The 25261-nt window shown below is 40.0% G+C and overlaps 1 protein-coding gene across 3 annotated transcripts in view; it reads right to left on the bottom strand.

Moving 5' to 3' along the window:
• The window catches only part of SCAF4 (SR-related CTD associated factor 4), a 60021-nt gene extending 37868 nt beyond the window's left edge, over positions 1–22153 (bottom strand). For 2 of the 3 annotated variants that reach the window (XM_087418152.1, XM_087418155.1), the window contains exons 1-2: positions 21723–22153; positions 249–332 (exon numbers count right to left, since the gene is read on the bottom strand). In XM_087418152.1, coding sequence (XP_087274278.1) covers positions 249–332; positions 21723–21752 — 114 coding nt within the window. In that variant the 5' untranslated portion in view covers positions 21753–22153. Of the gene's footprint in view, positions 1–248; positions 333–9562; positions 10096–21722 lie in introns of those variants that run through there. The other variant, XM_087418153.1, reaches the window with a different exon arrangement.
• Positions 22154–25261: the final 3108 nt, after the last annotated feature.

Below are 25261 nucleotides of genomic sequence, written 5' to 3'. Positions count from 1 at the left end.
CTCAACAAAGCTCGAAAAAAATATAAAGGGCAAAGAGTAACAACAACAAAAAAGAAAAAAAAAGGTTTTGAAACAATACTTATAATGCAAACGCACTATATTGTATTAACATGTACCTTCAACAAAAGCTGGTTAGTGCTCTGATTCAGGCCTGAATTAATTCACAAGATGAATTCTCATGTTTAACAATAACATTTTGAAAATCTCAAAAACATTTTTCAAATTAAATATATTTATTTTACTCTTACCTTAATAGCTTTAATAGCAGCTTTCGTGATGAGGATCATCTTGGCTCGAGAGATGGGAGGTTTCATATCCATAAGTGAAAAGAGCTTAAAAAAAAAAAAGAAAAAAATTTTAAAATAAAGGTAAAATAAGAGGTCAATTTCCCACTTCTACAAAGATATTTGCAACGTATTAACTAAAAGGATAACAAACATTTGGAACTAAGTTTAACAATCTGTCTAGTAAAGAAAAACCAAGAACCTTCCTGCATACCTGCTTTACCACTTAGAAAATACATTGGGAAAAGATCATATTAAAAAGTAGCAAAAAAAGGTAAAAACATGAAGAAATTTACAAAACCTGCAACAGAAAAAAATCACAAAACTTCACTGAAGAACTCAAAAATGATTTGAATGGAAACAAACACACCATGTTCCTGGACTGAAAGTGGCAATAGGGGCAGGCCCTGTGGCGTAACGGTTAAGTGCCCGCACTCCGCTGCTGGCGGCCCGGGGTTCGGATCCCAGGCGTGCACCGACACACCCCTTGTCAAGCCATGCTGTGCTGGCGTCTCATATAAAGTGGAGGAAGATGGGCACGGATGTTAGCCCAGGGCCAATCTTCCTCAGCAAAAAGAGGAGGATCGGCATGGATGTTAGCTCAGGGCTGATCTTCCTCAAAAAAAAAGCAAGTGGCAATAGTATGACTCAATATTTAATGTAATTTCAATCCAAACTTCACTGACATTTTGGAGAACTTCAAATAATTCTAAGGTTCATTTGGAGAAACACACGTATTAAATCAGGCAAGAAATTTAAAATGTCATTATAAAGGTAGAATTCACAATTTCTTGATTTAGTCAGGAATAAAAATGACACAATATTTAACAAACCTCAGGACAGTAAGTCTAACAATCAGGTGCTCCCACGAGACTTAACCACACATGTATATTCCTTCCTCCAAAAGTCTAAATCCGACCCAGACATAATGAGAGCCCACACAGGGATATCCAGATAAAATCCAGATATCCAGATAAAAATTAAGAAGCCTCTAGGGGCCGGCCCGTGGCTTAGCGGTGCTCGCGCTCTGCTACTGGCGGCCTGGGTTCGGATCCAGGGCGCGCACTGCCGCACCGCTTCTCCAGCCATGCTGAGGCCGAGTCCCACGTGCAGCAACTAGAAGGATGTGCAACTATGACATACAACTATTTACTGGGGCTTTGGGGGGAAAAAAAGGAGGAGCATTGGCAAGAGGTGTTAGCTCAGAGCCGGTCTTCCTCAGCAAAAAGAGGAGGATTAGCATGGATGTTAGCTCAGGGCTGATCTTCCTCACACACACACACAAAAAAGAAGCCTCTATTTAGCTTCTGAAATTCTTGTTTTTGTTTTGTTTAATCATAGGCACATACTCACCTGGGACTTCTAAAAAGACATTTTGAAATAATTTTCAGGGCTTTCTGAGCATTATCAACCTTATATGAATCATTTTTCAATTTCTTTCCAATTAATGTTGATATTTCAAACATGGAATCACTAACACACAGACCTTTACCAGACCACAACTAAGAGGCTAGCCTAAAGAACAAAAGTCTCTCTCTTTCCAGTGTAAACAGCCCTACCTGGCAACATATCCTTGAAATTCAGAGAGAATTCTCACAGCTTTTCAAAACTACAGACACAACGGGACTAGAGATAACAGTAATTTTAGAAAAGGTATGGAATGTCAGATATAATCAAGAGAAGAACCAGATAGTCTGTTTAAGCAGAAAAAGGTAGAATTTTCTCATAAATAATATTAACACAGGAATTTATTTAAAAAAAAGATTAAATAAATAAGGTCATGATTCTTTATTATTTTATTTACCAATGTAATAAAAATTCTCCTTGAGAATAAATGAAAAACAATTAGAGAGGAGATAGTAATCTTTGAAATTATATAAACCAAGGAGAACCTAAAAACCAATTTAAAATATTTCAAGTTAAATACAAATCCTAAAAATATCAACACTGCATGAAATATATAGCATACATTTAGAAAGGGTATATTCTGACCTTTTACAAGTTACAAAATTTATTAAGACAGTTATTTATTACTGTTGTTCTGTTTCCTTCTCTGTACCTTAAAGCAGAGACAGGGGATGAAAAAAAGTTTTATACAAGGATCTTAAGAAAGAGCAACAGTGAGAACTACTTCTTTGTTTATTTAAAGCTTAGAGAATCACATTTTAATGAAGCCTAAGCCAGAGCTAATAATCATTTAATGTCCTAAACAGCACTTCTTGATTATTTCACCAGTAAGTAACCTGCCGTATTAAAAAAAAAACAGCCAACTGAGCACACAAAACAGACCAGTGCACTTTCTGATGAAATACTCCACAGTCGATATTTAAATTACCATAATTTATTTAAAAAGTTAAAATACAGACGATACCATATTGCAGTACAACCATAATTTAGGCAAAAGACCAGCAAGAGACCTTCAAGTGCTATCACATAAGAGACTATGGAAGGGTGTTATATTACATTTCACAAAGAAAAGACAACTTGGGAAGAGAGGAGGGAACCAATATGTGAGCACCTACTATGTATAAGGAAGAAATAAGTTTGGTGGTGCATTATTTTATTTCATCTTACTAACAATTAACCTAGATTCTGTTACTCTTTTGATATGATACTCAAAAAGGTTACATCTGTCTGGATGCCCAGGGAATGGGTCTGAACTAAAATCGGTTGATTCTAAAGCTCACAATCCCTAATACTATACTCATATCCTTACACACTGCTACTTACTAAATACATGCAGAGACCATTAACTATGATGGGGAGTACAGAAAAAATATCAACCAGGCATCTGTGCCTGTCCATATATTGCACTGATGCATGGATAATGATGAAACATTGAATTTAATTTGAGATGCCTACCGAATATCCAGGCAGAGATTGGAATACAGATCTTGAACAAAGAAGAGAGGTCCAGGCTAGAAATTGAAAGGTCACAGAATCAAAGCCACAAGGATGAGTAAAAAGGAATTTGTAGTTAGAAGGGAGCCAAGAACATAGGGTATACCAAAAACTTCACAGTAGCGTAGAGAACGGTGTTGCATAAATGAACACCAGGACAAATACCAGAAATTAAAGGCATTTGGCTCAGTCAAATGCTGTAACAGTTAATTAGGACGCGAACCAAATCTTGTTCATTCAGTCTGACAACTCGGTGGCTAAAGTAACATCACTTTTTGAAAGTCATTCCAAGTCCAACTGGCTAAGGAGTAAGTGGCAGGTGAGGAAACAGAAATGCAGTTGTGGACCATTTCTCATTCATTCAACAAGTATCTGACAGCTTAGTTAAGTGACAAGCTCAGTGTTTGGTACGTAAAGAGGAGACAGAGTCACGTTTCAATGCTTTACAGATGACCACCCTTAAAATATCTCCTACTTGTTAGCATTATAAGACTTCCATCACATTTCAGTTTCTTTTTAGATGCCCTCTTCTTTCGTTTTCCAATGTACTGTCTTAAATCTTAAAGCTGTAAATCTGTATTTGATATAATTTATGAAGAAAACTGCTACAGGTAGAAATACAAGTTTCAAAACTGGAGGTTTAAAAAATTATCTTTTAAAAGCTCAACAGGGGCCAGCCCCGTGGCGTAGCGATTAAGTGTGCGTGCTCCGTTGCTGGCGACCCGGGTTTGGATCCTGGGCGCGCACCGACGCACCGCTTGTCAGGCCATGCTGTGGCAGTGACACATAAAGTGGAGGGAGATGGGCATGGATATTAGCTCAGGGCCAGTCTTCCTCAGCAAAAAGAGGAGGATTGGCATGGATGTTAGCTCAGGGCTGATCTTCCTCACACACACAAAAAATAAATAAATAAAATAAAATAAAATAAATGCTCAACAAATGTTACTAATATTTTATTGGTATATTCAAAGCACAAACTCATCAGTCTATCTTTTGCAAGGCAAAAAGGTCCTGTGATATTTAGATCAACACCTTCACTGGATAGATACAGAGACCCAGAAATTATACTGAAACTGATATACTTTACTGTAACTATGTACACTGATACTACCTATTTGGATAGAAATACTAACAGCCTTTCTGGTGAGGTAGATATTATAATTCTGCTTTACAGATGAGAACACTGAAGCACAGAAGTTCAGGAATCTGCTCAAAGTCATAAAGCTTATTAAGTGGTAAATTCAATCTGTGGTTTACCATTTCCCAAAGCTCAATTTCTTTCCAATAAGTACCTAACAATAATGAAATTATTTACTTAATACCATAATACATTAACACAGAGGAACAGTGCACAGATATTCAAGATGATAAAGACTATATAGCCAAGTAAAAAATATATATACATGTAGACCCAAAGGAGAAGGTGATACAAAAATATAATTGTTATGAGGGGTTAGACCCAGAGATTTTTTAATAACAACAAAAAAAGTGGCACAGCGGTGAAGTGATATGTCCAGCCAAGCAACTAGAGGTAATATACTAAGTCCTTATCTGGATCTAGAGAAAAGTACAATTTAAATAAAAAAGAAGTTAACTGTCACGGCCACCAATGTAGGCTGAGGAATCCCTCAGAAGTATACAACCTCGTGGTAATCTAAGATTTAGACCACAGTCACCAAAGTTTTGAAAACAGTAAATTTCTGTTTGAGTAACAATCGGAACAGAGGCTCAATAATCAACTGCCTGGGAAATCCTGACTCCACCACTCTAAGAAGTTGTTTCTTCATCTGTAAAATAAAGATAATAATAGTCCCTACTTATTCAGGGAAGTTTAAGAATTAATACAAACAATACATACAAAAGTACCGAATGCAGCATCTAGTAGAGTAAGTATGTGATAGTATGCTAATTACTATTACATATAATTTTGTTGGGAAAAAAGGAGGATCCTGGAGATAACCCAGAGCAGTGTTTTTCAAAGTGTGGGTTGAGATACTTTAGTAGATTATAAAAATGAGCTTAATGGGTGTAACAGAACTTTTCTAGCAGAAGAGAGTAAAAAATAAAACAAACTGCACTGTACACAGCAAGTGTAAGTACTGTTTGGTGAAACATCTCAGTTTTGTGTGTGAGGATGCATGCACAAACACTTGAGTCTCAATGTAAAACTGTCATTCTTACGGGGGGGGGGTCATGGTCAAAAAATATGAAAGGCAATGACTCAGAGAAAAATTCTTTTGTTTTAGAAAAGAGGAAAATAAAGCCCAAATTTACTGCTGGTTACCTTTCAATAATGTGTAGATTTCTTAAACCATTAACACATTTCTTAAGAACAAACTGTGGGGAAAAAAATCACCATCGCCAAGTCAGAAAAAAACTCATATTTTTCAATCAAGTTCAGAATACACACAGTAGTATACACAGAGTAGAAAGAGGCATTCAAAACAATTCAGGCTCTAGTTATTGCTGACCAACATCCAATCTCAGCCAACAAACCTTAAAAAAAAAACCAGGGGCCGGCCCGGTGGCGCAAGCAGTTAAGGGTGCGCACTCCGTTGCAGCGGCCCGGGGTTCGCCGGTCCAGATCCTGGGCATGCACTGATGCACTGCTTGTCGTGCCATGCTGTGGCGGTGTCCCGTATAAAGTAGAGGAAGATGGGCACGGATGTTAGCCCAGGGCCAATCTTCCTCAGCAAAAAAAAGGAGGATTGGCATCACATGTTAGCTCAGGGCTGATCTTCCCCACAGAAAACCAAAAGCCTGAAAACTATAAAATTTAATTCCGACAAGCTCTAGTAGTGAAAAAACCCAGACATTGTGATCTTCCAGGAAGAGTCAGAAAGACCTCGTTTTGAATCTGGGTCTAGCCATGTAGATGAATCTGGGCAAATTACTTAAAGTCTGTAAGCCACAGTGTCCTCATGTGTAAGGATATACTGTTATCTACTTGATAGGTGTCAATGAGAACGAAAGTACTTTTTGTATATGGAATAACTCATATATAACCTGCAACAGGGCAAGTGCTCAACAAGCATCATTAGGTGCAGCACTCTCCCTACTATTACAGCCCATGTTCACAATTAATTTAATCTGTCAATGAAAACAAATGTGTCAAAGCAGCCAGAGAAAACCACACAAGTCTCTTCTATAGAATAAAAGCAGGAGTAGGCCCCAAAAGGTATAAGACCCCTTTAGAAGGCATAAGCATAGTAGGAAAAAATACTTGCTAGCAACAGACATGAGTATGACTTTTTGCTGTCACTAGCTGAACAAAGTCTAAATATGAACACGATCCTGCTGTATGAAATACAGAAGCCTGATATACGAAGTATTCTAAAAATTATGAAGAATCACTCATCGTGATCCCTGATGTCAATAAAGATAAGTTTCAAGAGAAGATAAGCAATGAGACTATTTGGCCTGTGACACCTGTACAATTCATAGTGTTTGGGGGCTAGTCAAAGTAATATGATATTATGCTATTTACTCATGGTATAAACTTTTACAAGTTTAGTTAACCTTTCTAAACTTCAAGGATCTTTTAAATCTGAAAAGGGGGATTAATAGCACTCACTTCACCTTATAAGGTTGTTAGGATTAAATGAGATAATACATATAAAGATGTCTTAGCTCAGTACCTGACATATAAGTGGCCCAATAAATAGAAAAGCTATACAATTCCCTGAGAATCTTTACACACACACCTAAGTTTAATTTTTTGTTATGGCTTACCTTAACATCTTTTTTGTATTACATCTACTATTCAAATGCTACATTTACAGAAATCTTCTCTATAATGAAAATACAGTAGTATCAAAGATTTTTAAAGCTATATAACACCTTAGTACCTAATCCAGTACTCATACTAAAATCAGAACCACTTTTACAATATCTGGCAGATTCCATCTAGTGACACAGGTTTAATAACTCATAACTAACTAATCAGCTCCACTAGTTACAGCAGTCTTCTCTGTAATGACCCCAAATCTCCCTTCTGATACCTTTCTTCCCCTTTTCCAGTTCTGCTCCTGGAGCACAGAACAATAGTGATCTCTCTCATATGGTAAAATATGTAAAGGTAACTCAGGATGTCTTTCTCTCTCTTATCTTCTTCCACTATTAGTCAAATGATATGATTTCTAGATCTGACTATGCTAATTCCTCTTAAGTACGATATGGCAAAATGGACAGGGTTCAGAACGCATTCCTGTGTTAATGGAATCTACTGGATTGTCTTTTGCATTAGTTTCCTATTTCTGCAGTAACACATTACCACAAACTTTGTAGCTTAAAACCACATATATTTGTTATAGTTTTGGAGATCAGAATCTCACTAGTCTAAAATCAAGGTGTTGGCAGGGCTGCATTCCTTCTAGAGGCTCTAAGGCAGAATCTGTTTCTTGCCTTTTCCAGCTTCTACACGGTGCCTACCTTCCTTTGGCTCATGGCCTCTTCCTCCATCTTCAAAGCCAGCAGGATAGCATCTTCTCTTCTCCCTGACTTGTGCTTTGTTATCACATCACTTTCTCTGACTCTCCTGCCTCTCTCGTTTAAGGACCCTTGTATTACATTGGGCTTATCCAGATAATGCAGGATAATCAACCTACCTCAACATCCTTAACTGAAGCCCATCTGTAAAGTCTCTTTTGCCATGTAAGGTAACATACTGACAGGTCCTAGGATTCAGAATGTGGATATCTGGGGCAAGGTGCATTACTTATTACTTTTAAAAAAACAGTGCTTACTTCACAGCTATAATCAACTGAAACTCTCAGACTGTTTTCACTAGAATCTCTATCAAAACTAGATCTTCCTGTTGACTTTACGGTGATTTCTGACAGTCCTTTTAATCTAATTAGGTAGTCTGGAAATCATTTTCTGCTCTTTGATGTAGCAGCTATTCCAATCAGCTTGTAAATTTTATGAACCTGCTTTATACGTCTTCCTCCAACTCAATGGTTTTTTTTTTTTTTTCTTTTTTGGTGATGCAGAGCAGCCCTGAGCTAACAGCCGTTGCCATCTTTCTGCTTTTTGCTGAGGAAGATTAGCCCTGAGCCAACAACTGTGCCCATCTTCCTCCATTTTGCATGTGGGATGCCACTACGGCATGGCCTGATGAGCGGTGCGCAGGTCTGTGCCCGGGATCCGAACCCACAAACCCCAGGATGCTGAAGTGGAGCTTGAGAACCCAACCACTACGCCACCAGGCTGGCCCCTCAACGGGTTTTTAAAGATTAAAAAGAACAGGACCTACCTGTAGGATGACTTTATCTGATATTCCTTTGACACTGTTAGTCAACTAAAATTTATTTAACAATACTCTCATCCCGCCCATATTTTTCTAATTTATTCATAATGAAATCATGACAAATATCTGAAAAATTTGGGTTTATTGCCCTTACTAGACAAAACGCACTTTACAAAAAGAAAGAAGCTTAATTTAGTCTGTTATAAATTGTCAGTGAATCTGTTCTGGCTCCTAGTGACCAAAAATTTCTAGAAATTCATAAAACTAACAGAACTGGCAGAGATAAAAGTTATTGGCATCAAGCATACAGTTTCTGGAATATGCCTTTTCCTATTTTTTGAAATTGAGTTGTCAAAGCAATGAAAACACTTAAGACTACATACTAGTCTAAGTAATTTTTTAATCTTAAATCCCTCAAACAATATTTCCTTTCAGAATCTCTTTCAAGATTTTTTTTTTTTTTTTAAAGATTTTATTTATTCAGTTTTTTCCCCCCAAAGCCCCAGTAGACAGTTGTATGTCATAGGTTCACATCCTTCTAGTTGCTGTACGTGGGACCCGGCCTCGTGTTGGAGGGAGAAGTGGTGCCTCGGGGCGCTCCCGGGATCCGAACCCGGGTCGCCAGCATCAGAGCGCGCGCACTTAACCGCCAAGCCACAGAGCCGGCCCTCAAGATTTTTTTTTTAATAATTTTATTTATTTATTTTTTTTCCCCCAAAGCCCCAGTAGATAGTTGTAGGTCATAGCTGCACATCCTTCTAGTTGCTGTATGTGGGACGCGGCCTCAGCATAGCCAGAGAAGCGGTGCGTCGGTGCGCGCCCACGATCCGAACCCGGGCCGCCAGTAGCGGAGCACGCGCACTTAACCGCTAAGCCACGGGGCCGGCCCTCAGAATCTCTTTAAATGGGATACTTACCCTTACCTTTTCCCCCCAAACTTTTAAAAATTTGCTTTTCTTAAATTTATTTTATAACATATTACACTGATTATATCCAGTATTCCTTTCTTTGCTATTACAACCTCGAACATGACAAATTTTGCCTTAAGCTCCTATTATTAATATTTAATTACAAAGTTTAATTTAAAGAAAAAATGAATGCTTCCAAAAAGAAATACACACACACTCACAGTGACAGGCTGGTACTCAAATCTCCCTTCTGATAGACGCAGACATCAAAGCGTTTAAGTCTACATTTTTCCTCCTCTTTCATTCATTTGCCTCAATATATCAGACACACTGGCTTCAACCAAATCAAGAGTTAAATCCAATATAACTTGAACATTTATTAGTAACATATAGACACTTTATTAAAGTACACATTAAACTTCTTAACAAAAGATAACTAGGGAAAAAAATCTTCTAAAATCATCTTTTCTGCAAAGATGCTTTGTCCATCTAAGTACAGCCTGGAGACAACTCCATAAAATACTTATTGGTGGAATAATTGGGTAAAGGATAGTATACACTCCCTTCTTAACCTGGCATTTCATTTTATGTCTTTATATATACTTTACCAAAGGTTTGTTCAACCTAATACTTTCTTAATACTGGGCAATTTAATGTGATGGAGGACAGGGAGAGGGACGGGGCGAGGGGTGAGCAAAAGCCAACCACATGTTAAACAAGTATTCTACCTGAAAGCAGAATACTGTGTATGAGTTCATCAATAACATGTACAAACAGTAAGAGATACAGTGAAATTGAAAAATGTACAGAGGAGAGTTACTCAATTACCAAAGGAAACTCCAATAGCTAATTAATAAACATAGAAAAAAATGTTCAACCTTACCAAAAATCAAAGAAGTACAAATTAAAACAATGAGATACAATTCTTCTATTATCTAACTGGCATGAGTGTAGATCAGCATAAAACAAAGAGGGCACTCTGCTGATGGGACCTAATGGGCAAATTTTAATTTCAAAGGGAAATTTACAGTTATATACCAAGAACTAAAACATGTCCATATCTTTTAAACCAACAATTCTACATCTAGAAATATATCTAAAACAATAATCAGATGTTCTCAAATTTTCCATGATGACTATTTTAAAATTAGAAAATGATTTCATGTTATTAAAAAGATCTAGCAACCATATAAAAATTTCCAAACACAACGGGGGTGTGGGGGGACACTGAAATACTCTAAAATGTTAATGGTATTTGGTGGGATATTTTCTAATTTAAATTTACCTAATTTGCATTAATTTTAAAATGAAAAAAATTAAAATGCATGGATTTAAAAATGAAAAACTTTAGTGTCTGAGACACAAAAACGCATTTCTCCATTTTTTGGATTATAAATATAATCAAATATACAGAATCATCATTATCAGATACAACTTGTCGATGGAGTAAATCTTGTCTTTGAAGTTAACAGTTATGTTTAAATAAATAGCTTGTAAATCTTTAATAAAAGTTTCCAAAATTACTAAAACAAATTCTTAAGAATTTAAAATTTTGCTCCTTTAAATCTTTATAATAACTGAAGCCCCTGTAGATATAAAATCCAAATCTGAGAAGTCACTGTCTTAAATATATTTTTGTTGACATCTGTGCATTAAAGAAAGCATCTCTTTAATTACCGATGTATATAGTTTACTTCTATGTAAATTCTATTTATTTTCCACAGAGTCAAATCCTTTGAAATCCAAATGTTTAACCAATTTTCCACTTGCTTAGATGAAAGTATGGAGACAAGACAGGTCTGGCATTAATACGAAATACTCCTAACATGGAGCAAATTTACAAGGCTTTTTAAAACAAAGAGTTGGGAAAAAGAAATTGTACGGTCTCCCTGCTCCTTGAACAGGGTCTTTGGTTTGACTTCAACACTATAAAATAGTTCCATTTATTTCTCCATAAAATTCACTTTTCAGATTTCTAAAGATTCTAAACCAGATACTTTTACAAGCAATAAACAAAGCTGCACACAATAGTCTCAAGTTCAAAGAGTTAAAAAAATTTTCATACTTACTTCTTCCTACATTTCTTTACCTTACTACATTCTTCCACAAACTCGCTGACTTTACTCCTAGCTCCAGAATTTAGAGAAATATTTTACAGAATACACACACGTAGGTGAAAATATACAATTAATATTAAATATGAAACCACTTTTAGGTTAACTACTTATATTTCTATGTCCATTAACAAAATTAATAGAATACAGTAACACGGCAAACAGTAGTTTTCAACTTCATCTGCATTATTTCCCACTTTTTAATTATATCACCAAGCCCTAATTCTGTTACCATTTGCTGCTGGCAGAACTAATTTTCTAAGTAGTTAATTTATGACGACTTACTCTGTAAAGTATGTTCTAATTTACTCTTCATTTAAGACTAACTCCCCTATAATTTCCACGGGCCTACTCTTCACTTTAGAACCAAAGCTGCCTTTTAACCCATCCAGTTCCAGCTTACCACAATAGGTCATTTTCTATTCCTTTCCTCCATTTTGGTTCACTGAACTGCAATCAATCCTCAACTCTTTCCTTTTCACTTGCTCAAGAAATAGGCCAAGAGGTGACTTTAGGAAATGCCAAATGTTTGAGCCATGCTATTGCTCTACTTTACTAGCACTGATGCCAGGTTTCAAAATCACTTTTTTGGTGCCTCACTAGTTAACTTTGTGTCCTCCCAAAGTAGGCTATAAAACATTTTTGTGAATTAAATATTTCCTCCTAGACTTCAATAGAAGAAATAAAAACTGGTTCTAGGATATAAAATCATCTGATTAGAAGAAAAAAAATAAAAATTATCTCACACATCCTGCATTTTATTTATACCCAGTTATTTCCACAAAGTTGTAATGACTGTATCTATGCACATGCATTGGACTAAAATATGAAAACGTTAGCATTTACAAAATTCCTAATCAATTTAAAATTTTAATTGTGAATATCAATTAGTAAATGAAATATAAACACCTAAAAACATATCTTAAGTTTTAAACACTGATTATACCTATTGCATTACCGTGGAGGACTTAAAAACTCACCCAACTCCGTCATTCTTAAACTCTGACAAATTCTTCCAAATCGTATACATTACAGTACACTTGCTACCATGCTTCAAATGTACAAAAGTTGTTTAGTGAGCCCTCTCCCTTCATAAACAATCCAGTAGACAAAGATCAGCTGCTTAAAAAACTTCAGAATAGCCATGTGGGGCTGCGGACTGGGCTCAGACGGGCTGTTATTGTACTCAGTCAAATCTCAAACTGCTATTTCTACACTGTGTGACCTTGGACAATTCACACCACCTCTCCAGTTTGCTTACCTTTAAAATGGAAAGAACTCCAAGACGTATACATAAAACACCTAACCCATTAGCTGGCATCTGGTTGATATTTAATGAGCAAATGCAGGATTGCTTTCCTGTCCTTTCCTTGAACTGTCCCCGCTGGATTACTTCTTAAAATAGCATGTAAAAACTAAAGATATCCTTTGAACAAACTTAAGATTCAGGATCAACAAAATAATTTACAGAGCCACTCAAGTAGCTACTAGATACTGTTTTCAACCTGACAGAAAATCAGATCAAGCAACAAAACAATGAAAATGGTGTTAAAATCTAACGTTTTTGTGTTTTTTCTTAAACAGCTTTGAGAGTTAATTCATATGCCATAAAACTCACCTCTTTAAGATGTACAATTTAGTGGTTTTTACTATAGTCAGAGTTGTGCAAGCATCGATACTAATTTTATAATATTTTCATCACCCCCCAAATAAATTCCATACCCATTAGCAGTCACCTTCCACCTCCCCTCCCCCAATAATCTACTTTATATGTCTATGGATTTGCCTGTTTAAACACTTCATATTTTTTTTTAGAAAACCTAACTATAAAATATGCTCTTACATTTACTAAACAATGGTAAAGACCTTTATAAAGACATAAACACATGTTCAACTGAACTCAAACTTGGCTGTCTTTTCTAAAGTGATTTATCATTCAGCATTTAATTAAGGCAAACTAGGTGATATACGGCCATTCAAGTTTAAAGAATATTTAATCTGTTTCCTAATGGCTTTAAAAGGCATATTATGGTAAATTTCCATATTATAGGTTTCCTTTAAGCAAGGTATTATAATTCTACTTCAGCTAAAACTCAGTTCTGACAAAGTCAAAAGGAGGAAATAAAGTGCAATACTCATGATAAACCACATAAAGCTATATTGGGGATAGTGCAGAGGGAGATTTACAGACTACAGGGTTGGACAAGTATTGCTCTCTAAGGTAACAGCATACCTAGAGTGGTGCAATGGGAGAAGTCCACCCAGGGGCAGTCAATAAGTGGGTGAACTGTCTCTAAAAACTCTACATACAAATAATAAAACTGATCAAAAACTGTTTTATTACCACCAAGCACTGGCAAATCTAAATAATATCAGGGATAAAACATTCCTTCCTCTAAAATATTCTGTTGACTGAGACTCAAGTCTTAAACTATTGCTGTGGTTACTGTGGAGTTTTAACAACAGGTGTCAAATCTGTACATTTTTATTACATATCCTTTAATAAGCAATCTATTCTAAGTGCAAGTTCATTAGGAAACCCTTCAGTTATGTGTTTGCTACACCTGTTCATTTGGAGTCACTGCGAAGAGGTTCAGGATAGCCTGCACAGCCCTCGGGCTCAGGTTGTGTCTCCAATCCTGGAGTTCCTATATATGTATATACATATATACATATATGTATATTGCCTTGTTTAAATAGTACATTCAAAATATGATAGCTGTGTCCAATTCTTCTTTCCTGAAATATCTCTTTTTCTGGTATAAATATTTATAAACAGCCAGAATCAGCCATGAACAAAGGTATAGTGAAACACAAAGCTTGATGATCCACTAACAAAAATTATGGAGAATGCCAATGTTACACAACAAAACGTAAGGAAGTGGACATTTACCATAATTTCAGAAACGTTTACCAAATATAATAGAAACCTATATTGAATTTTTGGTTGAAAACATTTTAGTGAAATTTTTTTTGACTGAGGAGACATTTGAAAGTCACTAGAATCAATGCTGAAAAAAAACACGGACAGTCTTGTTATTTCCAGAATTGACTGTGAAATGGGCTTTTTCTAAATTTCTGCCAAAAGTAACCATATGTTTAAGAGTTTCCAACTATCTGTATATCTGCTTCATGTACAACTTTTTGTAATTAAAATTAATAAAAAGTGTTTTTCAATCAATTATGGATAAAGATAAGATTGATAAATCCAGCTCTAACTGTGTACTGAACACAAATATGTGAAGATCAACTCTGACAGTCATTGACAAATATGCAAAAGGCTTGAAAACAAACTGGACATTATTCATTATTGTGACAGACCAGTAGGTAGATAAGTTTTTCAACTTTTGCCCCCAAAAATGTATTGATGCAATTAAAAATATTAATCAACTACTTTTTTCTGTTGTAATAGTTATTGGTACTGGCATGAAGTTCAAGTCTCTTTCCTGGCCGATTTCATGATTATTTCTGAAAATAATTTTGTTGTAGAAGAGGAATGTGTTAGGGAAAAAAAAAAACAAAAAAAAACATTCTGCTCTGGCTATCAAATATGCTAGGTATGCCACTGCTCTACGGTCTCTTCCAACTGGGACTACTGACCCATATGGATTTATACCAAAAATCACCAATCATCCAAACACAAATTATCACTTTTAAGAGGTACTTGGATAGCCCTCCACTTTTCACTGAGCCCTGCCATCTCCCGCACCTCCCCACCCCCACTTTGGCTTTAATTCTTAACTTCACTCCAGAGTTATATTGCATTTCTTGCTGAATTCACTACTAACCTGTACAATGCTTCATCGGAGTATCAAGGGTTCTATATATTTATCTACACTTTCACAAGCACCAATAAAGAACTCTAACTACAAAGCAATGAAATGTAGTCAATAAACCACACAAATATTGAACAGGATGAAGGTGACCAGGGCATAATAAATTATAATATTGTTTGTGAAATCTTCTAGTTCTCAAAAAAAAATCATAACAGTACACTGTTAATTACACTTAATATTAACATAGAAATGTAGACATGTCTCTTCTAGGACTAAGCTCTCAAGAGATCTTGGTAAGGCCTAATCCTAATGCAAATTTAACTATTACCAATTCTACCTTTCCTGTGGTTCCACAGGAACAGAATATTAATCAACCAACGTTACCAAAAATTTGAACTGCTAATAGGTAACTTGCTTATTCTATACACCTGATAACATTGAGTAGCTTGTTTTTTAGCACCTTATTAAAGTTGTATGCTGTTGCTCTGAAGCATGCCAAAAAAAAAAAAGGATTTGGCATATTATTTCAACAAATGTTATGAATAATACTAAAGGCTCACCATTTATGCAACAACTTTTTTCCTACCATGTTATATCAAGGTATATTTAAAATGCGATTAGCATGTGTGCAGATATCTATAAAGAAGTTACCTGGAATGCTGAAGTAAATTATATTCACTTGGGCTCCAAGGCAGAGGACAACCACCTGCAATTTGTATCTGGTAAAAAACAACAAAAAACCCCCAACAAAACACACACACAAAAACCAACTACCATTTTGTCAACTTTTTATTAGGTACATTTATCTCTTGAATTCTGTTTCACAAGATTTATAAGCCAACTTTTCCATTACTCCAATTTTTCTCTGAATCAGTTCCTTATCATGTGCCCATGTAATTTTTGCTGAAACAAAATACTAAACATAATGATAGACCAGGGAGGGGATATTTTCAACAAGAACATCAAGGTAAATGCTGCTACAGAAAGCTCTGAAGATCCAGCTTTATTCCATTTCACTTACCATAAAGCCAGACCTCTATTGTTGTTAGAGACAAGCAACTCTCTGAGAGTCAAGAAAGAGAAGAGGAATAAAACTATAGCTAACTTAAGAACCTTGTTTCAACTCTTTCTCCACTTCTTTAGGTAGACCTCTCAGAGAAGGAAGGAATGATCAAAAACAACCAAAGATTAACATTACAGGTTAAAAAAACACAAGGTATCCTCGTCAAACCATCTAAATTCTATAAGACCACCATGCCTGGTAATCAATAGGTAAAAGATACAATAGTCCGTACCGAACAATTCCCAGCGGGGAATAAGAAGGGGTGGTGCTCTCCCCACTGAGATGTGGAACCCAACTCTTCCTTCAGGATAACATGGTGGTTCAAGACTGACAGCCCAAGCAGATACGTGCACAACATCAATTTTACACAGTAAGTATTCATAAACCTTAATTTCTGTCTGATTTTAAAAACTAATATGAAAGTACTCATATTTTCTTCCTGTACTTCAAAGTAGCATTATATGCACACCACCTCAGCACCTCAGTGCTAGAGTTCTCAAAAAGTAATCTGAGGATCCCTGGGGGGGTCTCCGAGTGCCTTTCAGTGGTCTGTGAGGTAAAAATTGTTTTCATATTAAGACGAAGACATTTCTCGTCCTTTTCATTTTCTCACAAGCGTACAACAGGGCTTTCCAGAGGCTACCTGATGTATAATTGCAACAGACTGAATGAAGAAGTAGGTATGAGAATCGAGGTTTTATTAAACCAAAGTTTAAATGAGATCTGCAAAAAATGTAAAATAATGTCACTCACATCACAAATTTTTTTTTGTTTTGGAAACATTATTTTTCATTAAAAATGTTATTTACTTTAACATGTAATGGGTTTATTATTTTTAATAAGTGCATTTTTCAGTTTAAAATTTCTAATATGGTAAATATCAATAGATATAACCCATAGATACAAAAGCTCTCTATGGTCCTTAACTTTTAAGTGTTTAAAGGAGTCAAAATCCAAAAAGTTTGAAAACAGCTGTCCCAGATAAACTCTTACACAAGGAGTCATGTTTGAGAAAGTTCACTGCAGTGTTTCTCAAAAAAAAAAATGAGAAACTTAAATGTTCATCAACCGGGGAACCAGAGAAATAAAATATGGTTTATTCAAGTTAGAAAAAACTTAATATATGGTATTAACAATGTCTGAGCAAAAAAACACATTGCAGAATATGTACAACATACCACTCATGCATATCAAAACACAGAATGTTATATATTGTTTATGGATCATAGAGATTGATACTAAATTCATTATTTGATTGCCTCTAGCGAGGGAGGAATGGGACTGGGGATGGGAGAAAAGGAAGACTTGAACTTTATAATATTTTATTTTTAAATTAAAAATGCTTAAAATGGTAACAACTGTCGATTCTTGTTATATTCTCTGCACTTTTTTTGTACTTTAAACATCTTAAAATCTCAGATGCTGCAAAAAAAGTGGGAAGAGAGATTCTTTTGGATTTAGAGAAGATTGATTAAAGGCTAAAACCTCAATCAATGAATTTAAAAAAATCCAATCTATAATCTTCATTCATTCAACAAACTTATGAAATATCAAACTCTCCACATTAAAGAGTGTATAAACATAGAAGAACACAACTAAGTACAGGCCATAACTGATCACTGATTTTTTTCACTCATCTTTTCATCTTGCAGAATACTTAACACAGTGTTTTGCTATAAAAGTCCTCTGTTAAATGGGTGTCTTTAATAACCTCATTTTTATCTTCCTTGCTTTCTGTATCAGAGATACTGACCTCTTTAACCTGTGCTTCTGATCTGTCCCCTTCCTCTTACCCACAACTTTGCTCTAAGCTAACCAACCCCTCCTGTTGCTTTAAACCATGCTTTTCTATACCCCCACCCCGCAACATGCTCAAGCTTCTACTCCCATCTAATAGAGATCAGGGCTTGAACACCACTTACTAAGGCTAAGACCTTATATATACTACATAAATGCAAGGCTTAGCACCAGTGCCTAGTACCTTGTTAATTGTTCTCCATTCTCTTCACTTGAAGCAACTTTTCCCTTGAATCCCTTACAACTAAACCTCTAAAACCAACTTTGCTACCTTTTATTTTACTTATCTCCCCCATCACCATTCAACCTGTAACTTCAGATCCAGTCACCCTCAAAAATTTTAGTGGCCTTTTTCTTATGTCTTAACCAGACCACTCCCCTGGGATTATACAGACTATCTTCAGGCAACAATTAAGATGGGGAGATCTGCATTCAAATCCCAGCTCTGCCATTAGCTAGCAGTTATGTATGCCCTTGGGTGAATTATTATTTAACTTCTTTGAAAATCAGTTTGCTCATTTATAAATGGATGTCTATGCAAGGGTGTGGGAATATTAAATTAGATATGTATATAAAGTGCCTGACATGACAAAGATGCTTATTAAATATTAATTCTTTTTCTCTCCCCCTCTCAATTTTCTCCAGGGCACACCTGATAGTGACTCCCAGATGTCTCCTTCTCTCTCTTGGTTGCTTCAAAGTTGGAGTCCTACATGACCAACTGCTTGTCAAAAACTTCCACACGACTACTTCACTCAAACTCAAATTCAACCTGTTCAAAAACCAAATATATTTTCCCCTCCACTAAATAAGCTTTTGATGACTGCTTGACTTATGTTAATGGCATCACCATTCTCCCTGCTTGTAGAATGTGGGGGGCAAAAGGTGCTTATAAAGCCTATCAGATGCCAAGGTCCATGGATTCTTCTGGCCCACATCCCTCTCCTCCTCTCCATTCCCTCTATATGGACATGCCAAGTTCAGATTCTACATGCTTCTCCTACCTCAGTCCCCAACCCATCCATCTTCCCCAAATCGCTGCCTTCTACAATACATACTACAAATCAAGCAGTGTTTTGATTCTATCACCCCACTACTTAAAACTTTGTTTATCCACAGCCTAAAAATGGAATTCAAACACATTAGACAGACATGAAACTTGTCAGGCCCCAAACTACTTAACCATCCTTACTTTTCAGTAGCCCCCGGAGTCAAACTACTTGTTCACTTATTTCTCAGTACTGTTGTCCTTTAAACAGTTTCCTATACCTTCTGAAATCCTGAAACCTGATACCTTCTTCTCTTCCCAAGTCTTCACTCATCTCCCATGGCCAATCCACAGTACTTTAATAAGGGCCCCAAAGGAAGCTGTTTTGTCACATAATAAAGTTATTTGCCTAAGTCTTGTATCCTCTATTATTTAGGCTCCTAGGGGATAGAGATCCCTGGGAGTGCCACAGTATTCAGGACACAGTTTTGCAGCTAAGCAGGCACTCAAAAGTTAAAGATAAGATTTGGAAGAGCTGAGGTTACAGGGAACTAACAACGTTTCATGAATGGGGAGAAATAACTGAGAAGCACTACAAATCAAGCAGGCACAAGAAGATGGATTTTAAAGTTAGACTAATTTCTCCAGAAGAAAGTTTCTTCAGAAGAAAGTTTAGCAGAAGACAGTTGCAACTGGTAACATCCACCTAACATAATGCAATTTGCAGTTCATAAAGTAAGAGTAGGAATGGAAATGAAAATTATTTAAGGAAGAAAATGAATAACGAAAAGAAAATTCTCACTTTGTACATTTAAAAAGGTTAAAATACCATTTCCCCCTTTTTCAAGGAGTATCATTCCTAAATCTGATTTTTCAAAGTAAAAACTACTGATCACACTTTTCCAGAATTAACATAAGATACTTTGCTTAACAATGTGTTTAATGTCAATTTCCATAATGCCTAAACCAACATTAAATACTTCTGATCTTAAGAATACACTAAAAATCCTCCTCTTCATTCATTAAAAATCGCCATTAAAAACATTCAACAAGTTTTTATCTCGGGAAAGAAATGTACTTATAATATTTAAAAAATTGTACCATTTGTATAAACTCTCATTCATTCAACAAGTATTGGCCAAGCACCTGCTGTGGCGGGGTGGGGGGGGTGGGGGGGTGGGAGGAGAGAGAAGAGAAACTCTGCCCTCATGGAGCCAACATTCCACTATACTCTGCCTTCAGGAAACAGTCATCTTCCAACTGGAAATCTTTGTGGAGCACTACCACAAATTCTCTAGCCATCAAAAATTAAGAAGTATTTCGTTATTTTGAAAATCATCACTACCGAACTTCGCAAGGCACTGTCCAACACCAAAAGCAACCACTGCAGTTCCAACATTTTGCGTACCCATCATTTGGAAGACAAATCTTTTCTAGGATAATCTGTAATGCAATAAACGGTCCTAACTGTAGTGTTACCGGAAGGTTTCCATATTATGGCACCGCAAATCGAAAGGAAAGTTACCGCACCCCAATCCTGTTACAAGTGAAACTTTAAAATTTCATTATGAGATGCAGCAAGTTTTTACGCCATATCAAGACATCTAACACATCTACGTCTGATTTTTTTTTTCAGTGTTGGGTTGATCTTGAGTATTTGGAAAAGGAACATAATCCAACTCAACACGTGACAATAGTTTCCATTCTGCAACTACATTTTCAGTCATCAATGGTCAAGTTCCCTCCCCCCAAATCGATTCTGATAGATAGGACGTGTGGACTCTGCGCTGCAAAAACAGCACCTGGAATCCAACTGAGAGAGCTTTAAGGCGGCAGGCAGCTTTGTTCCTGGTTTTGGGAGGTTTTCACATGTAAATGTTCCCGTGGAAGGGAGCCGAGGATTAACTCCCGCGGAAGGGGCGCGAAGGTGGGGGAGACTGGAGGCCACAGCCGGCTTTCTAGCGGACTCAGGCAGAGCAAACACTCTTCTCTCCCATTCTACTTTTTAGGTGTCACGTCGGGGCCACAGAGCCGGTCTGTGAAGGGGCTACCCCCCTGCGTTCACGAACGCCAGTGCCCAAGTGTGTGAACCCCGGGGGATGTGACCTCTCCAACTCCTCCCCTCCCCGGGATCAGAGTCCAGCCGCCGCCGCGCCGCGGCCTGAGCAACAGGAGAGCCGAGGCCGCCGCTCCGCCAGCCCCGCGACCGGCAGATGCTCCCGCTCCCCCACCCCCAACCCCGCCCGCCCGCCCGCTCGCGCTCCTTTCTTAGCCCCTTGCGGGCTCCCGGCCCCGCGAAGCCGAGACCGGGGCTGCGAGCGGAGCGCCGGGGCGCCGGGACCTGGAAGGGGGCGAAGTTGGAGGCGCCGGCGCCGCCGCGGGCTGGGGAGGCCGGCAGGGGGCGAGGGGGGCAGCCCGAGGTCGGCGCCCGGGGGTGGGCGGTGGGGGAGGGGTGCGGGGTCGGCGCCGGGGGCCGCCGCCACCTCCCGGGGCCCCAGGCCGCTCCGCGCAGGCCCCGCCGCCCCGGAACCGGGGCAGGAAGCGTCCCCACCCCGACCAAAGCTTTAAACCTCCGGCGGCGGGAGAAACGGCGGCCCGGCTACCGCGGCAGGCCCGGCGCCCGCTGCCCCGAGCACCCCTCACCTCCTGGTTGAAGGCGTTGACGGCGTCCATGTTCGCGCTGCGGCGGCGGCTGCCCCGGGCCCGCCGGTCACATAGACCTCGCGCCGCGGCGGAGCGGGGCCGGGAACCGGCCGGGCCTGAGGGGCGGGGGGGCGACGCGCGGCGGAGCCCGAGGCCGGGCAGGAAGAGGCTGCGGCCGAGGCGGCGGGCCGGACGGCCCAGGCAGAGGCAGAGGCGGAGGGGTGGCGGGCCCCCTCTCAGTCCCGCGCGGAGGATGAGGAAAAAGAGGCGGCGGCGGCGCTGGGCTCCAACATGTCCGTTTGGCGGTGGCGGCTGCGCTCTGCGTCTCGCTGACACGGCCCCCCGCGCCCTCACGCACTGGCCCACACTGGCCCGGCCGGCGAGCGGGCGGGCCTCTCTCTCCCTCTCGACAGCGGGATGGCGGCAGCGGCCCGAGTCCACGCCGCGCGGAGCACCCTGGGACGGCTCAGGCCTCCCAGCGCTTCCTGTGCCCGGCTCCCGCCCCGCCCCGCACGCGCTGGCCCCGCCCCCGCCCCGCCCCGCGCGCCGCGCGCCCGGCCGCTGGCGCGTGACGCCGGAACGCCGGGCGCTTTCCCGCCGGCGGCGGCCGCGGGCCTGGGGGACGGCCTGCCGCCGAGGCTGGGTGCCGGAGAGCGAGGGATCCAGGGTCCGGAGGCCGGCACGCAGAGGGCCCGCGCACACGCGCGCCCCTGCCCGACGCGGCGCTCCCCGGGTGCGTTTTTGTGTGCCGTTCTGCCTAGGCAGGCCCCGCACCCGGCCGGGGCGGGCGGGCACGGGGCCGCTTGCTCTCCGCTGCCTGGAACAAAAGGCGCAGGATTTAACCTCAGCCCGCTGGGCGTGCGTTTGCAGGCTCCCGTGCAGCCTCTGCCGATGCAGCCCTGTGCCTGCTCTAATTGTGCGGCTTAACTCGGCGCGAGCTGAAGCACCAGGAAAGACGTGCCGGCGCCGGATATCCACGCAGGCCTAGGGGAACCCCTGTGCAGCCTTGCGCGCGGGAGGAGTGGACTCGCTATCCTTGACATCCGTTCCCCAAACCACGTTGTTTCTTTGTGGTGAAACACTTTGCTCTGATTCACTTTCCTTGAGTACCTACTGTTTGCCGGGCGCTGTGCTGGGTTCTGGGGATATTGAAATAAATGATGATTTTTCTGCCTGCAGACAACTCAGTTTAGTGGGGGAGGACAGGCAAATGAGCAGATAATGACTAAAGCATGATAAGTGTTAGGACAGAGGTCCTGAGGAGCAAAGAAGAAAGCTACTCATCCGTCTAGAAGTCCAGGAAGGCTTCTCAGAGGAAGTGGCACCCGAGCTACATCTGGAAGGAGCAGCAGCAGCAGTTGGAGAAGACACTCCCGCCTGACTGAGCTTGATGACTACTGTGGCATCATCTCTCCCCAAGGAGGACCAGCTGGAACTGAGGGAGTGAGGTGGACTGACAGGGAGTGACTCAGACCAGCTTCTCAAGAGTCTCTGTGCCCTCGCAAAGAGTTTGGATTTTGTCCCCAAGGCGGTGGGGAGCCGTCGAAAGATTCTAAGAGGAGAGTGGTGTCATGCAGTGTGCTCTTTTGGAAGAAAGGTATAGAGTAGCAAGAGTAGGGTCAGGGAAAGAATGGCCCTAGTCCCAGGGGATGCTGAGGTCTGAAGGTAATGGAGTGGAGAAGGAGAGATAAGGTCAGGTGTTTAAGAAATGGAACAGGCTGGGACAGAACAGCTGAAGTTAAGCAAGAGGGAGGTGTCAAAGAGGATGCTGAAGGTTCTGGTTTGAACGGTGTGGGTTTATAAGTGAATTCAGTCAATATATGGGGAGGGAGGAATGGGTTTGAGTGCAGGCAGAATAATGGTTAACATTTGGAGGTCGTTTTCCATGTGCCAAGGTCTATCTGACGTGCTATTCTGTGTCATTTCATGTAATCTTAGGCTTCTGTATGAGGTGGCTATTAGTAATGCCCCTGTTTTATAGTTGAGGAAGTGAGGCCCAGTTCTGTTAACTGACATGCCCAAGGCCAGATGATTTCCTTCTGGGGCCTGTGGAGATTGAGCTGCCCCTGGGGCAAATAAGTGAAGATGTCTAGTAGGCAGTTGGGTAAACACGAGTGGAGTCAGGAGAGATGGCTGAGAGGAGGTAGAGATCTGGGAGTCATTAGTGCACAGCTAGTGCTGGGAGGAGCTGAAACAGACAAGGGAAACAACACTGGGAAGGTAGGTGTGTAAGGGAAAGAAGTTGGAGTGAGAAGAGGCGGAGATGGGAGAAGCGGTCAGCCCTGTCCAGTGCTGAAGGTGGAAGTCAGCAAGATAAGGAGTGGAAAGTACCCAATACCAATGAGGACTCAGCAGGAATGTTGGCAGGGGTGGTGAGGGTGGAAGCGAAACTGGTGTGCACCCAAAAGGGAAGGCGACAGGAGATATTTTACAGAACTTGCCTCTGAAGGCAAGTTGTGAGGGCACCACGAAAAAGCTGCATGATGAAGGAGAGTGTGCTTGTTTCTTGTAAGATAAGAGAAGCATACTCTTAATTATTTGTTGAAGGAACAAACAAAATAGATGCCAAATGTTCTTGTCAAGCCCACACATCATCTACTTCATATCACAACGTTTTTATCTCTCAGCTGAACAACATGTTTTTTAAAACCATTTTGCTTCTGTAAGAGTTGTCATCCATAGGAGCACCAACACTGCATTAGAAAATGCAGTTTTGAGTAAATCTATCTTCCTACTCCTTAGCTTTTCTGGATATCTGTTGTCTATCAAGTACTATCCAGGATCCCCACACTGTTTTCAGCCTACTGCAAGAGCTGTCAAGTTTTGTCATTCGTGGATTCGTCTGGGAATTGACACAGCTTGGCCTTTGCTCTCATGTAAAATCCCTCATTGTTCCTCCACATAGGCAGGCCCACTCAGCATCTGGTTGGTGTTCAGATACCACCTTCTTTCATTCACTTAGCACCTGTGGAAAACCTAGTTTGGGTGCCAGGCACTGTCCTGAAAAGCTTCCCCACTCTCCTCCCATCCAGACTCAACATCTCCCACCGTATGCTTCCATGACCGTGCTGTGTAGCACTTGTTACCTTGTATTACTGTTATCTGAAAAAAAAGTCTGCATTACTCTCACATGATGTACCGCTCACCCTGCCTCTCTCTTTTTGTGAACAGTGGCAGAACTTAAAAATGGGCCCACAAAGCCTAATGGCATACCCCTCCCCCAATTCATACAAGCCATCTTTCCTCCAGTGAGTCAGGGAAATGGATTTGGCTAAGGAAGGCTGGAACTTGACCTAGGGTGGGAAAGAGGCTTGGGAGAAGGTGGTGAGTTCAACTTTAGACGTGCTGTGTTTGGGGCTCAATGAATTATAGCTATTGGGCTCCCTAATGGCTGTTGAATTGAGGGAGTGATGACCCAGAGGAGAACGTTGTGTGTGTACCATCCTACTGAGATTTGAATGCACAGAGAACAAGAATTGGCTTCTAAGATCCTTGTGTTTGAGATGGATAAGTAGATTTAGGATGTTTTTTCTGGATAG

This window comes from Ceratotherium simum, chromosome 27, assembly GCF_057802395.1.
Source record: "Ceratotherium simum simum isolate JZ-2026a chromosome 27, ASM5780239v1, whole genome shotgun sequence".
Classification (NCBI taxonomy): domain Eukaryota; kingdom Metazoa; phylum Chordata; class Mammalia; order Perissodactyla; family Rhinocerotidae; genus Ceratotherium; species Ceratotherium simum.
The sequence above is the reverse complement of the archived record's forward strand: the minus strand, read 5'-3'. Positions and strand labels throughout refer to the sequence as shown.